The 15,934-nt window shown below is 39.4% G+C and overlaps 2 protein-coding genes across 2 annotated transcripts; both read right to left on the bottom strand.

Moving 5' to 3' along the window:
* Positions 1 to 582: 582 nt before the first annotated feature.
* LOC104938236 (solute carrier family 17 member 9) lies at positions 583 to 7,738 on the bottom strand. The gene is made up of 13 exons (XM_010754597.3): positions 7,555 to 7,738; positions 5,954 to 6,151; positions 5,736 to 5,875; positions 4,958 to 5,057; positions 4,747 to 4,871; positions 3,744 to 3,840; positions 3,539 to 3,635; positions 3,337 to 3,424; positions 3,211 to 3,245; positions 2,338 to 2,453; positions 2,182 to 2,237; positions 2,079 to 2,108; positions 583 to 1,944 (listed from the first exon to the last, which is right to left on the bottom strand). Exons 1-13 carry the CDS (start codon positions 7,677 to 7,679, stop codon positions 1,775 to 1,777), a joined length of 1,377 nt encoding a protein of 458 aa, XP_010752899.2. The 5' UTR covers positions 7,680 to 7,738; the 3' UTR covers positions 583 to 1,774.
* A 275-nt stretch (positions 7,739 to 8,013) lies between these two features.
* On the bottom strand, positions 8,014 to 14,169 carry LOC104938232 (glucose-induced degradation protein 8-B homolog). Its single transcript, XM_010754593.3, has 5 exons — positions 13,937 to 14,169; positions 13,496 to 13,624; positions 11,939 to 12,135; positions 11,564 to 11,761; positions 8,014 to 10,267 (listed from the first exon to the last, which is right to left on the bottom strand). Exons 2-5 carry the CDS (start codon positions 13,614 to 13,616, stop codon positions 10,094 to 10,096), a joined length of 690 nt encoding a protein of 229 aa, XP_010752895.1. The 5' UTR covers positions 13,617 to 13,624; positions 13,937 to 14,169; the 3' UTR covers positions 8,014 to 10,093.
* Positions 14,170 to 15,934: the final 1,765 nt, after the last annotated feature.

Consider the following 15,934-nt stretch of genomic DNA (forward strand, 5'->3'; position numbering starts at 1 on the left):
TTTTTAAATACAAGAAGTTTTATATCTTCATCTTGAATATGTATACAGTGATTTCTCCACAGCTCATCCTCTTGAGTGGTTTTATTTTATTTTATCAAACATTTCTCAGCACCAATCATCTGAAATAAAGTTTTTAAAATTATCCTGTATATATGTATATATGTTTCACCTGCAGCTTTACATCTGTCTTATGAATGTGACTTTGATAATAACTTTGCAGTTTTGAGCTGTTCAGCCTGAGTTGGCAATATTCAATTATAAATAATTATACAGTAGATTTTATACGACTGTGTCATAATATTGTGTGTACCTGTGTGACTGACTCTTAAACAACAATATAAATTATGTGAGAATATGTGACACTAAACAGAAGGAATTTTTAATTTATTTTTCTAATTTTTTTTGTTATTTTATCTGTATTTGGTGACTTTTGTTGCGTTCAGTCAACACGTATTAGGGTATTAATGATTTGACTTGTTATATAACAAAAATGGACCTCAGTTTGGTGGATCAATACATTTAACTTCAGCATGTAAAACATTTTATCCAATTAAAGAAACAACACAATTTTTGTCCAAAAGACTTTTTTATTATTAAACAAGGTCATCTACAGTTACAGTTATTATATAATAAACATTTATACAAACTATGTATAAAAAGTGTGACAGTTTACAAACCATATCCAATCTGTACAATACCACACAAACTTAAATATTTTCTAAACGTTTCGAGTTTCTTTCTTTCGAAGATTTATAATATTGTAATTATAAATACATATACTATAATTTAAGTTGAACGTCTTTTAAATCGAGCACAAAACATTACAAAAGTCTTTCACCTCAGCATCTTCGTGGATTTGAACATTTTGGCCGACAGATATAACTTACACATAATTTCCAACTAAAATAAATAAAAAATAGTGTTGATCTGAAGTGTTGTCTCACTGTTGTATGCTCCTTCATTACAACATCAACATGGACACTGAGCCAGTCATTCATACACAGCTGTAAACACTCACCAAATCTCCAGCTTAAAATATTTTCCAACAAATCTACCTCTCACTCACCAACACCAAGCTTTGTCAATGAAGTGTTTAGCTTTTTTTAAAAATAAAAACTATATTTTTGAGGCCCCTGTTTTTCCTTAGCTGAGGTTAGCCCAGTTTGTTAGCCGGGCTGCTGTGGACTGTGAGTTCAGAGCACTGGGGGAGTGTTAGCCTTGTACCACAGGCGTTTTGGACCACCAAGAAGAGGTTTTCAGGCCTGGGGGGTTATGGGCGATTGAGGACATTGAGTGGAGCCAGTGTCGTGCCAGAACCAGAGCCAGGCAAGCGGGCTATGTAACCAGGTTCAGCAGCGTTTATAGACATAATCTCAGAGATGAAAAGACCAAAGATGACGCTGTCTTGTCTTGTCCCAGTATTAAAATAATGTAAATTAAGTCTCACGAAAATAAAATATCATGTCAGCAACTCTCTTTCCCCTGAAAGAGTTTGAATACAAATCATCCACCATGTTTTTAGATGCAAACCAGCAGCAAGTTCCTTAATTTCCAAGTCCACTGTAATTCTATTTTTATGATCAGCACAACTGTGACTGCTTTGTGACAACGTCAGAAAACATGAATGTATACCATCCAAAAGTGTTGGTATCTATGTTAAACACTATAATGTGTTTATTTATTTTTTTTTTTGCATAACAAGAATCACAAGCTGTGACTACTGTCCAGTCTCACATATGAGATACAGACTGGTATTTGAACCAAAAGGTTTGGGTCAAAGTGTAATAACCGGGCAGCTATCCTGCAGGTCAACGCGACGAGCATCTCCAAAGATGAGGAAAATCCCGAGGCCTGTGGCATTTACTAAAGTGATGAGCGAGAACACGATGGTCCACGACATCATGACCTCAATCAGGTAACCGGACAGGGAGACCATCACCAGTCCTGTGCAACACACACCAAGGAAAACAACATGTTTGAGAATTGAATCACTGGCACTGATCTCAAATGTGTTGTAGTAAGTAAATACATAGTAAGTAAATAGTAAGTACATCATTTCCTATATCTTGGATACATACCCGCGAAAGAACCCATCATATTCATAAAACCTGTAACAGAAGAGGAAGATTTATTAAATGTCTATCAACAAATACTAAGACTAGCACAACAAAAGAGACTCACCATAGAGGGCACCAGCACATGACGGCGTGAGATCTTGTACATTCACAGACACGCCACTGAAACACATTGAACTCATTATGTAAACAGCTAACTCTATAGCACAGGGATGCAAATATAACTCAGACAGATAATTATCTTTAATAATCTCAAACATACCCGCTGGTGAAGGTGGTTGCACCGATAGCAGCAGACAAGAATAACACAGCGGAGGGAAACGTGACAGGTCCCACAAGAAACATGACGAACATACTCGATACGCCCATGGCAACGAACTGAGGGTGGAGAAACATGCAGGTGATATATTTAAAAGGCACAGTCAATAATGTTAAGGTGGTATCGCATCACGTAACTTAACAAAGTTGATGCTACATTAATGTGTAATCAGGTGAAAGACTTAACATAATACTTTGCGGCACACGCCACCAACTATTTTACTGATTTTGGTGAAACTGAATCACATTTTATGGAGAAAATATTCTCCGTTGTAGCTGCTGTTAGCTCAGTTTGTTAGCCTGGCTGCCTGGACTCTGAGCTCAGCGCACCGGGGGATTAGTGTTTGTACCACAGGTGTTTTGTTTTGGACCACCAAGAAGAGAAGGAGGTTTTCAGGCCAAGGGTGTGAATGTATGCTAACAGGGAGTGGAGCTAATGTCATGCCAGAACAGGAGCTGGCTATGTAACAGGGCCTCATCAGCCTCTATAGATACAATGACAGAGGTAAAAAGGCCAAAGCTAAAGAAACTGATAGAGGAAGCTAAGAAGAGAAATCAAAGGAGTGAGTGGGCAAGAAGTTGTCGGACAAGAGTAAATCTGGGACTGACTTTCGGTCGGTGGCATAAATTGTAACAGTGGTTCTCAGTTCTCAGTATATGTATGGCCCTGGGGCAAAGCTGTGCGGCTTGTAATTACATGTTTGAAACAGAAAACTTCACACATGTACAGTGGTATCTAGCCAGACCAGAGCTTTTACACAAACAGAGTTTGTATCACTTGAAAACACAGTTGTGGTGCACTTCTTTCCACACATACCTGCATTATCTTTCTCACAGTTGATATATGATAACCTACAAAGAAGAACAGATGCAGGTGTAAATATATTTTTGTTTTTATGAAAAGAAACACCACAATAAAAGATTAATAACTCTTTTTTAATACCTTGGCTTATGAGATGATCTGAAAAATATCCTCCACAAAGTGCCGATGGGATTGCAGTTAACCATGGGATTACATTATACACCCAGCCCTGCAAGAATGGACAGGTTAGGAGAGAAGCATGACCAGTTTTCTTTAGGAATTTTATCAATGTAGTTGGCTGGAACAATCAGCATATGTAAAGGCTGAGTCACAACATTTGTACCGTGGCCTCTGGAAATGATTCTTTGAAGTATGTTGGGAGCCACGATAATAAAGTATAGGAAGTGCTGCTCATGCACATGTGAGCAAACACCATGGCCCTAAAAAAGACGATGACAAACACAGACAGAGAGTGATAAGCGAAGCTAGGAACTCAAACAAGGATGTGTTGGATAGACATTAACAAGGAATACAAACATAAGCTGTACCAGATAGATGGCTTCGATAAAAGTTTCAGACAGAGTTTTCTTGACAAACTTCCCTCTGAGTTCTTCTTTGACACCGTCTGTATCTGGGCAGATTCACCTGAAACACACAAGTATGTCAGACTGTTGTTGTAAGAGTTAAAAGGTCCAGTGTCACAGATTTATAGAATATAGAGAATATACAACCCAAAAGTTGGCATGCTGTGGAAAATATAAATAGAAAATGTGATAACAGCACAAGATAACTTATCAAAAGGTTGAAACTGAGACATTTTATTATTTTTGGTAAATTGTTAAGTTAAATAACATTTTAAAAAAAACACCTGGTGAAACATCTAACAGTCACTTGGGTTAACTGGCAACAGGTCTCTATTAGTGCTGGCAAATAGTGCAACAATTATCTTTCATAGATTTCATAGATTTGAAAGGAAAGTTGTACAAACGTAAAACCGTTGTGGGTCAAAGATTCATCATAAAAAGAGTCATAATTGACATTGATTGCAGTTTGAGGTGTCAAATCAACAGTTTTCTGTGTCTTCCAATCAATCAGACCAGGTTTGTTTAGGGTTTATGTAGAAATTCTTTTGGGGGCCACGGGTAAACTTGTTGCTGCAGTACCACGGGTGTCTACTGGGCAAACTTGAAAGCATGGCTGAGCCACAACCCCGAAGCCATGGCCACAATGTTGCACTGCTTTTTGTTCTACAGAAGCCCAAAACAGACAAACTAAACACTGACTCCAGATAGGATGTTTTTCCTTCTTCGCACATTTTGCAACCACTGTAGTTCCTTTTGCAGGTATTTAGTCTAAAATTGAAGTATTGGACAAATAAAAAATTTGACATGATGTTGGTGTGAGATGGAAAGTCACCAAAGTTATTACAATTCATCCAAAGGGGGCCATGAATGCGTGTATTTAATGTAATGAAATCCTTCTAGTAGTTGACGAGATAATTTAGTTACCGGTCACTTCTTTATTTAGGGATACATGACTGACTTGTGTTACCTTTTAGGAAACACTGCCAAACCATGAGCGCCCAGAGTCCAGACAGGAAACCAGTAACATAAAACATGCTTTCCCAGCCGTACGTGTCCAACATCAGGGATCCCATCCCTCCTGCTATCAATGTTCTGAAAGAGCAAAAATAAAAAGGTGTCACCAGAGATGGTGTGTTAATGTGTGGATTGATTGATGTGTGTGTGTGTGCACAACATACCCAAGATAGGTACTGCTGTGCATGGTGCTCATTAAAAACACTCTCTCTTCTTCTACTACACGCTGTGAGCACAGGCTGGCCAAAGACGGGTAAAAAACACCTGAAAGACATTAGAAGATGAGCTTGGACAGTTCAGTCACCATCAGTGCAGCACTGGAGCTTTTATTAAAATGAAGAGTGCGATTTATGTATTCTTTTGGCATGACAGATACCACTCTCGTGTTTGTGCAGTTCATATGAAATATGGAAAATGTAAAGCTGAAGTAACCAGCCAGGATCATAGTCAGTATAGATTGGACGTTGTGTCTGTGACGTCACCCACAAGTTTCTGAAGAGCCGGTTTTGAGACTCCATCTTGGCAGTCCTAATCTAAAAATTGGCAAAGACGTGGATCATGGGTGCAGCCGCTGCAGGCTGAATGACGCCTGGGTAATCTGTAACTGCAAACACCTGTCAATCAAAGTGGCCCACTGTTAATTATACATCAATTTAAGCCTCACCCTTTTCTTGTACCAGGCTGTAAACATATTTATTTCTGCTGTGAAGTTGGACATTCTAACATGGGGACTTATGGAGACTGACCAGCCTCAAGTGGACGCTTGAGGAACTGCAGTTTTTGGCACTTCTGCATTGACTTCATTTCAAAACCGCGGAGGCTAGACCCAGTCCAACTAAATCGTTGTCATACATGAACAATCATGAGTGTGGTTTCAGTCTCTGCAAGAAAGTGAACATGCATATGTCTCAAAACCCCTGAGATGCTTATTTCAGTGCTCACCCTGCACTAGTCCCATAAGGAATCTTGCCATGGTCATAAGAGCAAGAGTGTGAGAGCTGAGACTGGCCAGTAGAGGAGTACCAGCTGTGATCAGAGCCCACGAGGCTGCAGACAAGGACAGGACACGCTCTCCTCCGACTCTAACAAAAAAAAAAATCAAAGTTAAATACTGAAACTGCAAATCTAACTCTCTCTGTTTTGTCAGACAAATAGCTTACTTGTCACTAGCATATCCTCCCAGGATCTGTGTGAAACAGTAACCCCAGAAGAATCCACCTAAGACCAGACCAGAGTCGATCTTACTCCAGTGAAAAGAGGCCGCCATCGACACTGCGCAGATCGGCATGGCCATCCTGGCGCAGTAGAGGAGGCAGGTGCCCATAAACAGCATCAGGATCCATTTTCGAGCCAGTGATCTACGAGCATGAGGGGAAAAGGTTTCTGTAATATCAACAGGTAATAAAACAAGCCTGTAATGGCACCCACCTGTCGGCCACACTGTTAATTATTCATTACTTTAAGCCTTTATATAATTTGAACAGGTGAGTTCTATATAAATTCACCCTCAGTACAGTTGTCATGAACGGGGAAATTAGCTACAGAGACCAAAACTGTTTTTTGTACCAGGCTGTAAACAGTTGTAAAGTTGTACATTTTAACATGGGGACTTATGGAGACTGACTCACTTCTGTAGCCAGCCACAAGTGGACGTTTGAGGAACTGCAGTTTTTGGCACTTCTGCATTGGCTTCACTTCACAGCCAGGGATGTTGCCACTTGGGCATAATGGCAAGTGGCATAATTTCCCTTTATTCTTAGTTAAGCGTGTTAGCATGTTAATATTTGCCCGATGATACCACTACATTAAAAGGTTAAAAGTTAAGAAAAAGGGTACATTTTTCAACTGTGTCTAGCAATGTACAAAAAAATACAAAAATTCTGGCAAGAAATTAAACAATGCATTCAAAATATTTTACAAATTCGAATACCCCTAGTCCCACATTTGTTTATATTTGGCCTATATCCAGATAATTTGAAGTTTAAAAAACATCAACGAATATTTGTAGATTTAAGTGTGCTAATGGCAAAGGGAGTAATAGCCCTCTCATGGAAAAACACCAGTAGCCCAAGTGTGAAGGCGTGGTTGTCTGAACTGTCTTCAACTTTCCTTTTAGAGAAAATTACATATACAATAAAACAACATTCTTTCCACCAGATCTGGGACCCCTTTATTAGCTATGTATTGAGGACTGACTTGTCTCATGGTGATGTAAACAGTAGTGCTTTGCAGTACATCACAGAAATATGTTTGTTTTATTATTGTTTATTTTTTCTTATATACAAGGAACTCACTAACCTGATTCCCAACCAAGAACATGAAAACTTGTAAAGACCGGGGGTGGGGCGTTGACGTGTTCGTTCAAGACATGTAATTGTATTTCTTTGTTATATTGTGAAAACAATTAAAAGAATGTTGGCAAAAAAAAAAGGTTAAAAGTTATAGACAGTGCTGCGATACAAATCTAAAAACATTAACTATGCTCAAAAAAGAGGTGATTAATAAAGTTTCTAAAATTAAAATAAAAAAAAGATAATGGATGAGATATTAACCTAACTGACAGACATCCATCAAGCCAAGCCACTGGCATGTCTAGAGAAAACAACTTCCCCTGTTTTTACTAAGCTAGGATTCATTTTCAAAGGACTTCCTAGTAGAATAAAGTATAGTATGTCAGCCCACGGTTAAGGGGAACTGAAAGTAAACTAAATCTCAGCGTGCGAATGATCTTAAGTCTTATCTAAATCTTATGTAGTCTCACCTCGGCCACAGGTTTTGGTCCACCGGTGCCACTTTGGTACAGTTGCTGGATGTGTAAACTTTAGGATCCAGTAGACATGTATTGAAGCCGTTCCTGTCATGTTCTGATGTGTGCTTGCCGTCCATTCAGAGAAAACTTGTGTGTGTGTCTCTCTCTCTCTGTGCAACTCGTCTGCAGTCGACTTCAGCTATGTGTCCTATCCTCAGGCTTACAAGCCAAACAGGTAAAACTTGTTCAGACAAAACAAAAAAAAAAAAAAAGGAACACGTGCTTGATTTGCAAGACTGCAGAGGTCTGAGCGTTAGTAGGAATAACATTTGCCTATGCACCTATTTTAAAAAGGTCAAAGGTATATTTGTTTTTAATACCATCAACAAGTTGCAAGTCAGCTTTTATATCAGGTATTAGTAGAACTTCCATTAAAGTTAGCACACAGAAAAAAGCACAAAACAGCTCTTGTATGGTTCACAAAAGTTTTGTTTATTTTAATAATTGCAAATCTGATCTTAAAAATGTTGAATAATAAAAGGGATGTGAGCTCTCTAGGTCTCAGTATTTGTCAAAGCCAATATCTATAAAGACAATACAACCTTAAAAGAAATTAAGGATGGACAACTAGCAGCAAGTTTGTTTTTGTTTTTTTTATATATGTATATAAAAAGTAAACAAACCAAACAAAATTAACAAGCACAAGTGCCTTTTCCCATTCAAAACAACAATAAAAAAAAATCAAAAATCAAAATAAAAAAAGATACACTTACATGCAGGTAAACGGCTTTAAAAATGGCAAAATGGACAGCAAGTTCTGTGACCCCCTTTTTCAAAATGCCTGTTCAGGTTTCATCATCATAATTACCAAAATAAAGCCAATGAACAAAAGTCTGAATAGATTTTAAAGAGGCCAGGGGCCAGTTATAACTGGCCCTGTCATTCATTTGCATTACTTTATCTGAGCAGCCCTTTCTCTCGGGCAGCATAAACCATCCCTCTGTTTATGGATTATCATCCCCATGTAACCATAAAACCATTCGGAGCATGTCGCATGCATGGGCAGTGCGTACTTTATGCTCGGTAATGGTCGAACTCACTCAGAAAGTCTCTGATTCCAACCCGTCAGTCTCTCGAACACTCAAACTGTGAAATGATCTTTTTTTTTTTCTTTTTTTTTTTACAAGGCAGCTCATCCCGTAGACATACTGTGAAGGTACAATCAAATTTAACAAAAAAAAAAAAGGTGTAGAAAGCAAGTGGTTGATTTCTATAGCAAATCGTCAGAGATCACACGAAATAAAATCATAAAATATTATATTAATTAAAACTATATTACATTAATAAAGCGTCTTTCCATTTAATTGAAAAATACTCACATTTTGCGTATGAAATTTAAATTTTAAACTTACTTCTGATTTGAAACAATCTAGACTCTCTCAACGCGTCATCTCAATCTAAACATATCTTCACTTAAAAGCAAAAAAAGGAGAGTAAAACGTGTGTCTCCTGTTTCAAAGTTTAAACCATTAACGGCCAAACTCCACCGGGCACGGATGCAACCGTCCAAGTCAATGTTTTAAACCCCACCAGAAGCGCCACAGAAGTTCAGAAGCATCTCTCCGCTTGGCTCAGTCGAAAATACACGGCGGTTTTATTTCTGACGGACGGGCACAAGCAGATCGAGCTGGCCCGGAGTCCGACACAGAAACAGCATAGAGAATTCGGTCGATTTTCAAAATAAAATAAAAAAAAACACCCTGTGCAAACTTGTAAAATCTGACAAAAAGGGAAACAATTTAACTAGGTAGCATATTTACATATTTAGAAGCACATAAATCTGAGAAAAGTGACCAAATCTGAGCAAGTTGGCATGTCAAACGCTTCTGAAACGCTTCTGTTGGGGTCTGAAGTCACGTGGAGCAAAACAGCATCGCAACTGTGTGCCTGTCGTTTCAAACTTTAAACCGTTAACAGCCAAAGTCCACCGGGCACGGATGAAACACGTTTTGCGTGCACCACAGCTGCCGGAGCTCATCATGTTGCTCACGTGGAGAACAGATCAAATCAGCATCAAGTCCGAGACGTGCCCGGTGAGGTTTCGCCGTCACAGTTGTACTCTCCTTCTTCCTGGGGAGCCAAGTTTTTGGCTCCACACACACACACACACAGACACACCACCGTATTAACATTGTTCATTTATACCATCAACTCTCTTTCTAGCAACGTAAAGTCATGGTGCGGTGGGGAAAATGGTCACAATAAATAATACTACTGACTCAGGCTTCAGAAAGACAAAATATAAAACAGCAATTTTCTGTTTCCTCCTCCGAGATCTATCTAAAAATCCAGGATCGGTATTTAAACTAAATAATCTGTCAATTTGCAAATACAGCAATTTACAGTTTGCACAATGACCTTTCATGACAAACATGAAAAAACAAAAGTAGCATTTGTTTATACATATATGTTACCTGGTTGTCAACACAGTCACTGACTGATCATAAATTAAGGGGACGTGGAAGGTGGTTGTTCTCATCTGTCGTCGTGTTCACTTGGGGTCCTCGATGGTGCCCGTGCTGAGGTCAGTCATTTTGGGATATTTCACCTTCTTCTGGTCGAGCTCGTTCTGTGCCCAAAGCAGTAACTTCAGGAGTTTGGCCAGTTTGGGCGTCGACTCCCTGTTTTCATAGTCCAGCACAGCTTGATTCACCTCGCTCCACACCTGCGTATTAAAATGTGTTGCAGTCACAGTTTTCTGACACATCTGACAATAATGCAGCCGGCTTCTCACCTAACAGGTATGTGCAGTTGAACAGACTTAGCAAGGACTGACTCCACCTGATAGATGTGTTGCATGACGTCAAACATTAAACTATTTAATCCATCTGCTGACTTCAAGAACGGATTTTATGTTAAGTAACCTGTATAGGTCATGTACTGTATATATTTGTTTAGGGATTTTCACTGAACTGACAATCAAAGGCTACATTCAGACACAATCCGGCACTGCTGCAAAAATGCAGGTTTCTCCATGAATTTGAGCTGGGGTAGTGAAAAACACAGCCTGAGGTGGAGAAGTTGATCCCGACGTCATGCTGCGCCCGTCAATCAGACAGAAACTGATTCTTTACCTGCGGTGTTCTGGTTTTGTTTATCTCATGTACCCAGCCTGTCTATCCTGTCTTCTATGTACACAATCACAGCTGAATCTTACTCTGTGTGCATTAATTAAATAATTAATTTAAACAAACTATCATATCCAAACATAAATATTTTGTTTTGTCATCCATGCACAAACTTCATCAAGTTTTAATTGTTTTACTGAACAATATTATGTACACAAGCTCAAATGTGTGGCTCCAAAGCGTGGTCCAGGTTCTAGAAGAGGTGTTGCTCCAATAGCTCTGCAGTAAGCAGTGTGCTACGTGCACGTGATTGAAGGACAGCAAATATTCAAGTGTACTTGCATGAAAACTGATGTGGTGTTTTAGTCAAAATGATGCTAAAATATATTTCCCCTCAACTATATTTAAGTTCTGTGTTAAGGGCCAACCTTCAATTTAGCAAATTCACGGTTTATTCCCGTTAATTCCCATGGAAAGTGTCCAACTTTGAAAAATCCCAGAATTTTGCAACCCTTATAAGATGCAGCTGATTCACAGTCTAATAATACAAATAATGCTCACAGCAGTCATTTCTTTATGGAGTTCTTTGTGACGACAGGGAACATGAATATACACGTGAGATGCGATAACGTGCAACAGGACTTGATGTCACTGAAATTAGATTTTCCTACTGGGTCTATGTAAAGCTGGTGATGCATGATGAATGTTTCCAAAACTTTCGGATCAGAAAGTCACTTGTCTGTCTGTAGACTGAACTAAAAGACACAGGACATCAGATACAAGCAAACTACTATGACCATGGACTGAATTTTAGGTGCGAAAGCCTTAAAGATTTAAATGAAAGTGAAAAATGACAACTCAGTCCGATTATCAGAGCGAAGAACTCGGCCTACCTTTTGCCGCTGCATCATGTTGAGCAGGTCTCCAAAGGGCGACTCTTCGGGGTTGTCAAAGGCCAGGAGGGCTAATGTTCTCTCCATCTCTGTCAGACACTCGCGGCTCTCCTCACCCTGCTCGGCCAACTGTGTCTGGGCAAACTCCAGCGCTGACTCAGTCTCCCTTAGCCTGATTAGCTCAATCAAATGTTGCTGCTGCAAGAGGGGGAACGAAGCACACGCAGTGAGTGTCACACAGTATCTTCCTGTTTGACTAACAAAGACGACAAGAACATCTTATTATGTACAACAGCGTGGGTTGAAATCTCACTTTACAGACGTACATAAAAGCATAAAAAAACTACTTGATCACAAAGCTCCGTGCTCATGTACCTGCAGATGAAAATACAAGTATCGATTGGTGTCGAGCAGCTCCGGGTGTAAGCTGTTGATGAGCGCGATAGCTTCTTGTATCTGTCCCTTCAGGATCATCTCTCTAATCTTTATCCTTTCATCCAAAGAGTCCAGGTCCACGCTCGGCTCGATCCCAGACTCCATCCGGAACTTCTCTGCGGCCTCTTTGAACCCCTCTGGAAACAGACAGAGAGACGTCAAGGACAAGTTAGGAAACGATGATGCACAAGTTGTGTATTGATCTTGGACTATGACTCCCACCCACTCCATGAGGTGCTGGACAGACTCAGGAGCTACCTTCAGCCAGAGACTGCTGGCACCAAGATGCTCCACAGAGAGACACAAGAAGTCTTTGCTACCTGTGAGCATCAGTCTCTACAACTCCTCCCTCAAAATATCACACACTCAAGTCAAGTCGCTATCGAACTGGCTTGTGCAATAAATAAGTGAAATCTGCCACAAAGACTAAATTCTTCATAAGGTTTTAGATTTACATATTACATAGTTCACTGTCACTGGTTTTATTTAACTGTTATTTATACATGAGTATATAGTGTTAAAATAGGATACTGTACAACACCTGCACCACCTGATCATGTTATAGTCTCCTGTTCATGTCCCATTGCAATTTTTTTATTTCATTTATACCCTGCGGTTATTATTTATATCATGGTCACTTACTTTTGTAATATTATTTATATTATGGTCACTTTACATTACAATACTCTTTTTATATATCATGCCACTTCCATCCTAAGTACTTGTCTGTTTTGAAAGTTGATTGTTTTTCGTGTTTATTGTGTCGGTTATAGATATTTCTGTCTGTTTAATTTCTGTGGGGTTTTGTCCTTTTATTTGATTCTACTTCTGTAGTGTATATTACACTTTCTGCTGCTGTAACAAGTGAATTTCCCAGTTGTGGGATAAATAAAGTATAATCTAATTTAATCTAATCTAATCTAATCTAATCTAATCTAATAGGTGTATAGTGTTAAAATTTTGTTTTCTTACTGGGAGCTGCTGTAACAAACACAATTTCCCTGCAGGGATTAATAAAGTATTTCTGATTCTGGCCCCTAAAAGGGTATGGGTAATGTAGTGGAGAGACGGAAGTTTTCAGTTAATTGTGTAAAAAAAAATATATATATATATGTAGATGTGCTTCTTCTTGTCTCTGTGTGTATTTTATTTTGTGATTGTTACTTATTCTTGTTGTTTGTTAACAGAATATTGCATTAAGGCAGAGCTTGCTTTATCTAATTCTTGTATTGATTTTCCCTCGAATCATATTCTGTGTCTATTTTTGCTTTGGTTTATCTTGCATCATGTCTTCATCAATGTATTTAGGGTAGCTGTTAAAGTTGTAAATGAAGGAGCACAGGGGTAGAGGTTGGTAACCAGAAAAGGATCAGCATGGTTGGTGGTGTGTGTTCGGGGGGGCGGGGGGATTTGTGTTTTTTGTATTGTTGAATAATGAAAATGAAAAAAAAAAAAAAAAGTATTTCTGATCCTGATCTCTCAGTCATGGAGCCTCACCTGTCACCAGGTAATTCATGATGAGCCGGTTCATGTCTGCCCTCTGTATGTGCACATTGTTCAGCTTGTCCATCCACTCTTCTTTTGTGATGTCTTCTGGCTTTTCAGCATAACTCATCATTGGGGATCCTGGAAATAAAAATAAAAAAACGTGAGCAAGACTGACACAGCTCGGTCACAGTTTGCACCTACATGAACAGCAGCAACGTGCAGAGATAGACATTATAAAAAGGACTGCACGCAAATATGGGCTACTGACAAGAAATGCCAGATTGATAACAAAGCAGCAGGGTGTCACTGAGATTTAACAGCGTTCAGGTGTTTGCTGGCATCAGTAAAAATCAATGTTTAAACGCTCCGAGGCTTTTCAAAACAAACCCTCCATTTCCTCCCAGGCTAGTTAGCAGCCAGACAGCCAGTGTGTGCGTTTACACAACCTACCGTGCAAAAAAAACACACAAGCTCCAGCGGTTATCCTTCCTTACGTGCGTGAGAAGACGGTAAAACAAACAGCAAAGCGTGAGTCCTGTCAGGGCTGAGAATTAAAACGTAAACAGCGTCCGGACACCGATAAGGTTTTTCTTTTCGCGGCTAGCTAACTAACCGAGCTAATGTTGATAACCTCGCGATAGGAACGTCAGCCCTCACTGCGAGCCCTGTGATTGGCTCCGGCGCGGTGACGTCACGGTTGCCGAGGAACAGTAGTCCGTCTGACTGTTATACACTACATATACAGTAAATATATGTGTATATATATGTGTATATATGTGTATATATGTGGCTTTTTTAACAAGTTAAAGGGTAAATATGAACTAAATGGAAGAGCTGATGTTTCCATACGGGCCTTGAGTCTTTCATGAGGATGAATGCAGTGTGAATTATATGTCACAGTCGCCAGAGTAGTGATGGGAAGTTCGTTTTTTTTAGGGAGTCAGATCATTTGACTCAGCTAACCAAAAAGAGTCAGCTCTTTCTTCTTTGTATACACAAAGAGGAAAAGTAGAGGAACAGTAGTCCCTCTGACTGTTATACACTACATATACAGTAAATATATGTATATATGTGGCTGTTTTAACAAGTTAAAGAGTAAATATGAACTAAATGGAGGAGCTGATGTTTCCATACAGGCCTTGAGGCTTCACTGGACGGTTTCATGAGGATGAATGTTATGTTATAATTTTATGTCAAGGCCCCCCTCGCAATCACCAGAGTAGTGATGGGATTTTTTATTTTTTTAGGGAGTCCGATAATTTGACTCAGCTCATCAAGAAGAGTTGGGTCTTTCTTTCATTGTACCACTTATCAGACAAATCAAGCTTTGAAAAACAGCAAAACGAAATAGAACTTACAACGGTATGCCCACGATTACAAGGTTAAAAGAAAAGCCAGCACAAATCCTCTTAATTACTACTATGCCAGCTTTCTGTTTGCAGATATTGATAGTACTGACCTACTGGGAGCCGCACACACCTCTCACCGCAGACCTCTCAAGCAGATAGAAGCACACATAAAAACTTAAGCATAGAAATTTAAAAAGGGACATTGACTGTTGGATCCACAGTAGTTCTCATGCTGTGAAGGTTGTTTATGGACCCTGCTTAATATGACAGCTTGACATTGCAGTCTGCATTCTGCCTTTGTGTTTTTTAGTGGTTCATGGATGGAAGCTGGCTCCCATCGTTCACTTGAAAGAGTCGACTCTTTGAACCGGCTCATTCGCAACTGACACATCACAACACCAGAGCAACCCCACAGCTAAATAAGTAACGGAACCAGGCCCCAGATCCCCAAGGGACTCCACAAAACCAGGTTTACTGCATATTCTTTACATTGTTTTTGTGCATTTGATTTGATTTGTTAAGGTGGGGTCTGCATTATTAACTAATGTTGTTATTCTTTTGTAGAGGGGCCCTATTTCAGAATCTAGTTTTGACCAGGTTTTCTGCATGTTATTTTATTTTTGGTAGAAAAAAAAATCATAGTTACGATGAATTAAATGTTAGTTGAAGGTCTGTGGTGGGATGCAAACACCAATCTTCTGCATGAAAGTCTGATGCATTACACACCCTTCTTCTCTGCCTCTACATAAAGAGCACAGCGCCTCCTGCTATGGAACTGGATGTTGGAATTGGACATAAATCATGAGGTGCATAATCATCCAATACGAATGTAATTTCCAGGATACTGAAGCTAGTTACTGCACCATACAGGAATAATGTTCAACAGCACTGTTTGGCTCCATGACAGGTCTGTCCGTCCATGCCTATGCAAGATTTTGTACCAAATATTAGATAGCACTCTCTAATACTGTCATGAAACACCAAATAAGAGAAAATCCTTTGGAAGAAGGATGTTCAGGCTTCAAGCAGAGTTTAAAGACTGTCTATGCCAAGCAGTGCTGAAGCTGTTCTTCACAATGCCTCTGCAACCCTTTTTAAA

The sequence above is a fragment of the Larimichthys crocea genome, chromosome XV (genome assembly GCF_000972845.2).
Source record: "Larimichthys crocea isolate SSNF chromosome XV, L_crocea_2.0, whole genome shotgun sequence".
NCBI classification, from domain to species: domain Eukaryota; kingdom Metazoa; phylum Chordata; class Actinopteri; family Sciaenidae; genus Larimichthys; species Larimichthys crocea.